This window comes from Macrobrachium rosenbergii, chromosome 31 (genome assembly GCF_040412425.1).
Source record: "Macrobrachium rosenbergii isolate ZJJX-2024 chromosome 31, ASM4041242v1, whole genome shotgun sequence".
Taxonomy (NCBI): Eukaryota; Metazoa; Arthropoda; class Malacostraca; order Decapoda; family Palaemonidae; genus Macrobrachium; species Macrobrachium rosenbergii.
Window position 1 is genome coordinate 4,366,607 of NC_089771.1, and position 10,821 is coordinate 4,377,427.

Consider the following 10,821-nt stretch of genomic DNA (forward strand, 5'->3'; position numbering starts at 1 on the left):
AAATTCCACTGGGAAGTAAATAAATGTTTTTAACATTTAAAATTTCATTTGGAAGTAAATAATTTTTTTCAATATACAAAACTTAATTAGAAGTGAATTAAACTTCACTGGGAAGTAAATAAATTTTTTCAATATTTAAAACTTCACGAGCAATTAAATAAATGTTTTAAGAATTTAAAACCACTGGGAAGTAAAATGTTTTCAATATTTAAAACTTCACTGTGAAGTAAATAAATGTTTTCGATGCTTAAAATTTCACTGAGAAGTAAATAAAATGTTTTCAATATTTAAAACTTCACTGTGAAGTAAATAAATGTTTTCGATGCTTAAAATTTCACTGAGAAGTAAATAAAAGTTTTCAATATTTAAAACTTCACTGGGAAGTAAATAAATGTTTTCAATATTTAAATCTTCATTAGGAAGTGAATCAATCTTTTCAATATTTAAAAATTTTAATCTTCACCTGAAGTAAATAAATGTTTTCAATATTTAAAAGTTCACTGAAAGTACATAAATGTTTTCAGTATTTAAATCCTCACTGGGAAGTAAATAAATGTTTTCAATATTTAAAATCTCACTGGGAAGTAAATAAATGTTTCCAATATTTAATTCACTGGGATGTGAATAAATGTTTTTAATATTTAAATCCTCACTGGGAAGTGAATATATGTTTTCAGTATTTAAAACTTCAGTATTTAAAACTTCAATATTTAAAACTTCCAATAGCTTATTTTTGGGGAAGTTATTTTAAATTGAAATGGTAACTATATACGTTAAGTATACTAAGCTTGGCATGAAAAAAATTAACAGTAACATAAGCCTTTGCGAAGAAATTAACAGCTACATAAGCCTATGGAAAAAATTGACAACTACATAAACCTATGCCCATGGACACAAAATTAACAGCAACATAAGCCTATGCAAAAAAATTAACAGCAACATAAGCCTATGCAAATATATTAACAGCAACATAAGCCTATGCAAAAATATTAACAGCAACATAAGGCTATGCAAAAAAATTAACAGCTACATAAGGCTATGCAAAAATATTAACAGCAACATAAGCCTATGCAAAAATATTAACAGCAACATAAGCCTATGCAAAAATTAACAGCTACATAAGGCTATGCAAAAAAAATTTACAGCAACGTAAGCCTATACAAAAAAACTAACAGCAACATAAGCCCGTAAGAAAAATTAACAGCAACACAAGCCTATGGAAAAAAATTAACAGCTACATAAGCCTATGCAAAAAAATTAACCGCAACGTAAGCCTATGCAAAAAAATTAACAGCTACATAAGCCTATGCAAAAAAAAAAAAAAATTACAGTAACGTAAGCCTATACAAAAAAAAAAACTAACAGCAACATAAGCCCATGAGAAAAATTAACAGCAACACAAGCCTATACAAAAAAATTAACAGCAACATAAGCCTATGCAAAAGAAATTAACAGCAATGTAAGCCCCTGGAAAAAAATTAACAGCAACATAAGCCTATGCAAAAAAACTAAAAGCTACATAGGCCTATGCCAAAAACTTAACAGCAACATAAGCCTAAGAAAAAATTAACAGCAACATAAGCCTACGAAAAAAATTAACAGCAACATAAGCCCAAGCAAATGAATTAACAGCTACCTAAGTCTGTGCAAAAAAAATTATTCTCAAACCAATAAAATCCTGTTATATACATTATACAGAATATCAGTGTTTACTGATGACACTTCATCGGGAAATTTAATAGTGAAATCCGGTATAAACACCCAGTGAAAAGGAAGGGGCCCGTAGGTAAACAGATGATTAATATAATATAATATAATATAATATAATATAATATAATATAATATAATATAATATAATATAATATAATATAATATATAATATATGTATGTACTATATATATATAATGAGAGAGAGAGTTCCTGAATGCAGCTGCCATCTTGCAAAACAACAAACGTTTTTCTCCAGACAATTAAAATAAAAAAGGGGCAAAAATGGACAACGTTTGAACTAAGGAACGCCACATCAATCACCATCATTATCCCCAAAACTACTGACAAGGCATTTCTTTGTTGACGTTACAGTGCAACAGTTTATCATCATACCCTGATAAAATATCATACAGTATTGTATTGTATTAAATTCGCCCTGCCCCGTTTGCAAAACTTGAACCGAAACAGTTCTTTAGGCGTTATCAGTTTGTGTTATCTTCGTGTGCTGGCAAAAACTGTCTTGTTCTGTTAAAGAAGAAGAAGAAAAAACACTGACTCTAGAACCTGTTACATGATTACAAGTAAAAAAAAAAAAATAGAATTCTTAACTCTCATTCATGATATTTTGACTAAATATTTGAGTCTCTATATGTTCAGAAGTTTAAACTTATGTAAGCACAAGAGCTTGTTTATCGATGGCTTTCACCGTGTTTGTTTATCTCTTTGGTCCGGAGTGCAAGACACGCACAGTGCACGCCTATGAACACCTACACATACACACACATACACAGTCACAAAAATATATATATATATATATATATATATATATATATATATATATATATATATATATATATATATATATATATATATATATATATATATATATATATATATATATATATATATATATATATATATATATATATATATATATATATATATATATATATATATATATACTGTATGTACATATATATGTACACACACACATATATCTACACACACACACACACATATATATATATATATATATATATATATTTTTATAAATATTTACGCTGTTCGCCCTCGAACATTTAGGGATAGTAGTATCAGCCTGATCAAGACAGGGAAATTGCTTTGTCCCACGCTGGGAGCAGCTCAGTTCAAACTAACGTCCGTTGAAGACAGATAAGTAGCATTTAGCCATTTTTTCCCCTATAGGAAGATTCCCATATCAGCCTTAAGAATAGGTGGTCCTAAGGTCCTTTTTCCTTTCTACCTGTCTCTTGGCGAATGTTTGAAAACAAGAACATGGACACCTGGTGTGACTGTTCTGACCTAGGCTGGTCAGGGAATTGAGAGAGACTGGAGCATTCGGAGAGACCACATGTCCGACGGGGCCTCTTCTCCTTTTCTTTGTCTATTATCCTATCAGTGAAGTGAAGAAGCAATGGTGAAGACCCTCCCGGCGGTGTTGGTGCGCACAACGTTCGTCCTAAGGTAAAGTCGCTTTTGTTCAAAACTTCGCCCATTCTTTTATCTTTTTTTCTGTATTTCGCATTTCTTTGTTTCCTCCTTCATCCCCCCACTTACTGTATATGTGTTTACGAAGTCTAGATTAAGCCTCATTATTATATTGTTAGCTTCAACCCCGTTATTCCAGTAAAATACCTAGGATTTAGGGTGTTAAAATCAGGTTAAATCTCGATGCTTTTTATGCCTCGCGTCCAATGTTTGGAAGAACCGTTGCGTTTAAAATCAAATTCATCTCACATATTCTTTGTTAAGGTTAATAACCCTTAACTGGCGACCTTTGGCTAATTAACGACTGTCTTTGAGGTTAACTTTTGGCCTCAAGTGGCAGGTTACGTGTAATCTTGGTTTTGCAGGGCCGTGGAAAACTACGAAATTGAATAATACATGATCAACCAAGACCTCACGTAACAATATATATATATATATATATATATATATATATATATATATATATATATATATATATATATATATATATATATATATATATATATATATATATATATATATATATATATATATATATATATATATATATATATATATATATATATATATATATATATATATATATATATATATATATATATATATATATATATATATATATATATATATATATATATATATATATATATATATATATATATATATATATATATATATATATATATAATGTGTGTATGGATATAAGTTCTTGATTACATCGACATGGAACATGTATAGCTAAAGGATACTGAAATCTATCACTTTCAATTGGATGTAAAATTATTGATTTCGTTGTCAACGAAACATATTGTGTACCAAATGGCTCCCCTTTGACTTCTAGTTGGATCCCAGACCGTGCTACAATATCTCTGGCTATCTCCTGTAAAATATAGTCGACAAGACTGTTCGTTCTGAGACAGCACGACACATTCTCCCCTGTCCCCTCAAACGCTTTGCCATGGAAAGTACCTGTTGCTTCTTGCAAGCATTGCCAGTAGCAAGGCTTCAAAGGAAGTGGTGTTCTCCATTGTAAGACAATGGACGAGAATGAGTCCTATTTTGGGGGTTCCAAGTGTAGGCAAAGAGGTGCTTCAGACAGCTTTGAGAAAATCTAGTTTGTAATAATATGCAAGGCAACTGGCAGTCTGTTTATTTTAAAACGATCTTCTCTCTCTCTCTCTCAATATATGTATATATATATATATATATATATATATATATATATATATATATATATATATATATATATATATATATATATATATATATATATATATATATATATATATATATATATATATATATATATATATATCACACATTACCACAGGTGAAAAATAAGAAGCAGAGGGTGTAGGTCCTGACTGGTTTCGACTTTATTTCCAAGCCATTGACGAAACCGATCAGGACCTACACCCTGATTCTTATTTTTCACCTGTGGTAATGTGTGATAAATGAATCACGTACAAAAGTGATAATAATCATATATATATATATATATATATATATATATATATATATATATATATATATATATATATATATATATATATATATATATATATATATATATATATATATATATATATATATGTGATATTTTTATCACACCGTGATTTATATACAATCATGAAGCTACAAATGTCGCTTAATATCAATTCACGCCACCTCAGGATATCTCCGTTGGAGAATTGTCGCCGAAGAGGACTTTATATAAGTGATAAGTGTCAAAGTTTATTTTGTAGGCATAAATAAATGACAGAAAATATCTATTTTATTGAAATAAACGAAAGCTAAACTAAACTGATAAATGATTAAATATCCATAAATATATTCTAAGTGTAGATCGTGAAAGGATTCGATACATTAATGAATGATACATTTTCCCAAGCTTGGGAATTATTCACTGACAAAGTCACTTCATTTGAAAAATGCTTATGATAAATATCTATATTTTATTCCAGGATTATTAAGGTGTTTTATTTTAATAAAATTTTGATCTATTTGTACCAAGAGCATGTTGTATTTGTCGTAAATTATTCCCTACATTGTTTCCATGGAAAAAATTAGTATTTGATGTTACCATATATGAAAAATAAATTATATTTTACAAATGTCTTTTGATAAAATGAAAGTGTATTACACAGTCATAAAAAAGCTGAAATAATTTTTCGTAGTTCAGTTTTGCTACTAAAAGCAAAATTCATTCATTTTTGTAATAATAAAACAGTTTTCAGCTTAGACAACTGATCGTAGTAATGCTTATCTTTCCATTTTAGTTAAAGATCAGTGTTAGCTTATATCATCGAGAATCTGAACATGATCTGTTCATTATTCTTGAACGAGTCATTCATTTTGTTCATCTAATATTCCAGGACGTTATCTGAAGAAAGATTTCTTCATGGTATCTTCAGAAATGGAAATTTTAAAATCTTATCTATTTCTTAGATGAGTTATTTATTTTGTTGATTATGCATTAGTAGCAAAGAATTATCAGAGGGATGATAATAATTTCAGGCCTTTGTTTGATTAAAAAAAATAATTTTGTAGACAAATCATACTTCGCTCTCCAAAAAATTAAATAAACAAGTTTTTTATGTCTTTCTTAGATTTAAAAAAAATACTTTATTGTCAAATCGGTGAATGTTGGCAGTAAGTTTTCCTTTATGCAAATGTCGTTAAATATGACAGCGAAGTTGCAGTTTATTAGTTTCTTACTAATGTTCTCGATTTTCCTTATTATCTTCCTCTGTTCTTCAGGCAACTGATGGAGTAAAGCACCAAAGTTCATTTTGATGGACGTTTTATTGGTTAGGACGTTTCGTCTCTTCTAGAGACATCTTCTGCTACAAATGAGTGTTTACAAGGAAATTCACACATATATATAACATTCTTTCAAGGGAACACTTGTCAAAAATATAACTATTCGATGGTTAAAATCCAATATTCGGCAGTTAGCGTTTTGAAATTAACAGTTAAAACATATAGGTTTGTTACTAAACTTGTTTACAACTGGCCTGTTGACAATTACCAAGAATTGCTATTTAGGTATTTACATACTTAGAAACAACCAGACGAAAAATAAATAGCTGAAAATAGACGGTCAACAAAGAATCGTCAAAGAGACATTCAAACTGTATATGTAAAATTAATATAGTAATTACACACGTAAAAAGTATAAGTAAAATGTAAATACAAAGTTATCAATATCAGGATAGAACAAGATAAAACATGACAAATATAAAGTTAACTAAAATATTTGCATAGGTCCAACATTGACGACACATTTTAGTCTGCTGCATTTCTTCTCCTTTCACGATCGGAAGGTAGAATTATTGCGTTGATTCCTTGCACGTTTAGGGAGGCTTATGAATATTTATGTATATTGCCTCAAGGTATTTTTAGCCTTTTAGCATCAGCAACGCTGTCAATAATTTCAGTGTTGGCTTGAGCATTTCCCTGGTTAGACCCGCATCGTGTGTGTCTCTCGTGTGATTTTTAATACTCCCATTTTGCAAATGCATAGTAAGTCTTCTTGACAGTGAAGTTGTAGTATTTCCAATATAAGAAATATTTCGCGACTTGCAGTTCGCGATTTCATGTATACTTGTATCACGACTTATCAAGAGAGCGCTTCTTGTTGTGGGAGTTATTCTTTATGATCAGGTTGGCAGTTCTAAAGTTCTTATAGTATATCTGCAGGTCAATTTTAGTATTTTCCTCTAAAACTCACTCGTCCTACAATTTCTCGAAGTACTTTTCGTCGGTCTTGTAAGCAGTGCTCATATAATTCCTGTAATATAATTTAAGAACGTTCTTTCTTTCTCCTTTTTTCCTTCGGATGCAAAAACTATCCATTTTCTTCCTGATGATTTCTTGGATATCGTTATTTGAGTACCCGTTGTTTACAAGAACCTGAGCGCATCTTTCCAGTTCGGTGTGTAATGAAGTCCACGAACTACAATGATTAAAATGCTCTATGGATATAAGCATTAATTAACTTTTCATGTATTTTTGCTGGAGCTTCACTATTTGAATTGAGACACATTCCCGTATTACCTTTTAGACGGTCGATCGAAATTCGTCTTGAGCAGGATCCAAGAATGGCAGGGAACCGTTGTTATTTATCTCTGCAGTAAATCGAAGGCAGGAATTTTGTTGGAAGGCAACTTGAAGGTCCGAAAGTTGCTTGACCTCACATCATGCGAAGATTTATGTAACTTTATATGAGCGGTCGAAAGTCACTGTTTTTAAGAACGCGTTGCTCTATCGTTCCCATGTAAAAATCCGCAAAAAACACCTTTCCATTTTAACTAGTCGATTTGCTGATAAAGTTCCCATCAGGTGCTCTAAAAATTGTCTCTTTAGTGCAAAGCCTCAGTAGTTGCCTTAAAAGATTTTCAGGTACGTCTAAAGGTGTTTTTCGCCATGGTAAACTTCGTCAATAATCATATCAATGTTTTTACGGGCACGTTTAGAACAGTGACTCAACGTCTAATGAGGCTATAAGTATTTGGATTTTTGCAAAAGATCGATAAATTCCTTTGAAGATCGGAGGCTAAACTCTGTAAATACATAATTGGTTAGTTTTCTTGGTAATTGTCTGCAGGCCAGTTGTAAAAAGTTTTTCCGCAACAAAATTCATATGTTTTAACTGTTATATATTGCATAAACGCTAACTGCCGAATATTATATTTATAACCATCGAATAGTTATATATTTTTGACAAGTGTTCCCTTGAAAGAATGTTATATATGTGTGTGAATTTCCTTGTAAACACTCATTTGTAGCAGAAGATGTCTCTAGAAGAGACGAAACGTCCTAACCAATAAAACGTCCATCAAAATGAACTTTGGTGCTTTACTCCATCAGTTGCCTGAAGAACAGAGGAAGATAATAAGGAAAATCGAGAACATTAGTAAGAAACTAATAAACTGCAACTTCGCTGTCATATTTAACGACATTTGCATAAAGGAAAACTTACTGCCAACATTCACCAACATAAGGACCCATGACCCGGCAGTCAGGCGGAGTACACTCACTTTGCGCTTCAGGAGGGACTTGTTGCGACTGTATATGTAAAATTAAAAGAGAAGGAGATAAAACAGAAGCAGTTAACAGAGAACGAGGTGGCTCTTCGCAACGCAAAAGCAACCTGGGCTTCTTGCCAGAATGTAGGAAGAGAACTACGTATGAACATTGATGGAGAACTGGAGGAGATTATGAATCAACACCAACATTCTACAAAGACCAGAATCTTGAAGAAACTAGCAAATCTCAACAATGGACCTTTACTTATTCCCCAACCTGTGAATGGGTATATCAACTTGACTGACATCGGGCTATCGCCAAATCAAAAACGTCTGCTAAACTTCGGTTTAAACTGCCAAGTACAAAGGAGAGTAAACCCTCATCATAAGAGAATGGAGATAGAAAAACTTATAGAGGATATACAGGAACTGGAAAAAGGCCGAAAAATCAATATCTCTCCAAACTTAATCCCAGAGCTTATTTGTGAAAGTGGGCGAAACCGTGGGTCTGCAAAAAGTAAAATACTCAGTAAAGAACTGATAACTGCTGCTCAAGAGCTCAGGGAGAATAAGGATATCGTTATTCGAAAAGCGGATAAAACAGCAGTATACGTGATAATGGATAAGACTGACTACTTACAGAAAATAAACGAAATCTTGAGTGACTCTAACAAATTTCGTAAGATCTCTAGAGATACCACAAATGCAATAAAAGTTAGAGTTAACAAAGTGATAGATACCATCAACGCCAAGATGGGTGGAGTTCATTTTCAAAAGATCACAGGAGAATACTCACCCGGATACATGTACGGTAATGTTAAAACCCATAAAAATGGCAATCCTTTGAGACCGATTATTAGCCAAATTCCCACTCCCACGTATGCTTTGGCCAAAAAGCTAAACAAACTCCTGACACCTTATGTCCCCACAGAGTTTAGCCTCCGATCTTCAAAGGAATTTATCGATCTTTTGCAACACAAATCCAGCCAAGGACTTATAGCCTCATTAGACGTTGAGTCACTGTTCACAAACGTGCCCGTAGAGGAAACGATTGATATGATTATTGACGAAGTTTACCATGGCGAAAAAACACCTTTAGACGTACCTGAAAATCTTTTAAGGCAACTACTGAGGCTTTGCACTAAAGAGACAATTTTAGAGCACCTGATGGGAGACTTTATCAGCAAATCGACGGCGTTGCTATGGGATCACCTCTAGGTGTTCTCTTTGCGGATTTTTACATGGGAACGATAGAGCAACGCGTTCTTAAAAACAGTGACTTTCGACCGCTCATATACGGACGTTACATAGACGATATCTTCGTTGATGTGAGGAACAAGCAAGAACTTTCGGACCTTCAAGTTGCCTTCCAACAAAATTCCTGCCTTCGATTTACTGCAGAGATAAATAACAACGGTTCCCTGCCATTCCTGGATGTGATGGTAACAGCTGCTCAAGACGAATTTCGGACGACCGTCTACACAAAGGAAACTAATACGGGAATGTGTCTCAATGCAAATAGTGAAGCTCCAGCAAAATACATGAAAAGTGTAATTAATGCTTATATCCATAGAGCATTTACTCATTGTAGTTCGTGGACTTCATTACACACCGAACTGGAAAGATGCGCTCAGGTTCTTGTAAACAACGGGTACTCAAATAACGATATCCAAGAAGTCATCAGGAAGAAAATGGATAGTTTTTTGCATCCGAAGGAAAAAGGAGAAAGAAAGAACGTTCTTAAATTATATTACAGGAATTATATGAGCACTGCTTACAAGACCGACGAAAAGTACTTCGAGAAATTGTAGGACGAGGAGTAATACCGATAGAGGAAAATACTAAAATTGACCTGCAGATATACTATAAGAACTTTAGAACTGCCAACCTGATCATAAAGAATAACCCCACAACAAGAAGCGCTCTCTTGATAAGTGTAACGTAGTATACAAGTATACATGTCAAATCGCGAACTGCAAGTCGCGAAATATTTCTTATATTGGAAATACTACAACTTCACTATCAAGAAGACTTACTATGCATTTGCAAAATGGTAGTATTAAAAATCACACGAGAGACACACACGATGCGGGTCTAACCAGGGAAATGCTCGAAGCCAACACTGAAATTATTGACAGCGTTGCTGATGCTAAAAGGCTAAAATACCTTGAGGCAATATACATAAATATACATAAGCCTCCCCTAAACGTGCAAGGAATCAACGCAATAATTCTACCTTCCGATCGTGAAAGGAGAAGAAATGCAGCAGACTAAAATGTGTCGTCAATGTTGGACCTATGCAAATATTTTAGTTAACTTTATATTTGTCATGTTTTATCTTGTTCTATCCTGATATTGATAACTTTGTATTTACATTTTACTTATACTTTTTACGTGTGTAATTACTATATTAATTTTACATATACAGTTTGAATGTCTCTTTGACGATTCTTTGTTGACCGTCTATTTTCAGCTATTTATTTTTTCGTCTGGTTGTTTCTAAGTATGTAAATACCTAAATAGCAATTCTTGGTAATTGTCAACAGGCCAGTTGTAAACAAGTTTAGTAACA

General features: G+C 32.4%; 2 protein-coding genes across 2 annotated transcripts; both read left to right on the plus strand.

Moving 5' to 3' along the window:
- The first annotated feature begins 3,145 nt into the window (after positions 1 to 3,145).
- LOC136855208 (uncharacterized) lies at positions 3,146 to 9,467 on the plus strand. The gene is made up of 2 exons (XM_067132116.1): positions 3,146 to 3,195; positions 8,243 to 9,467. Exons 1-2 carry the CDS (start codon positions 3,146 to 3,148, stop codon positions 9,465 to 9,467), a joined length of 1,275 nt encoding a protein of 424 aa, XP_066988217.1.
- Positions 9,468 to 9,490: 23 nt separating this feature from the next.
- Positions 9,491 to 10,060, plus strand: LOC136855209 (uncharacterized). Its single transcript, XM_067132117.1, has one exon. The coding sequence runs from the start codon at positions 9,491 to 9,493 to the stop codon at positions 10,058 to 10,060; it is 570 nt and encodes a 189-aa protein (XP_066988218.1).
- The last annotated feature ends 761 nt before the right edge of the window (positions 10,061 to 10,821 follow it).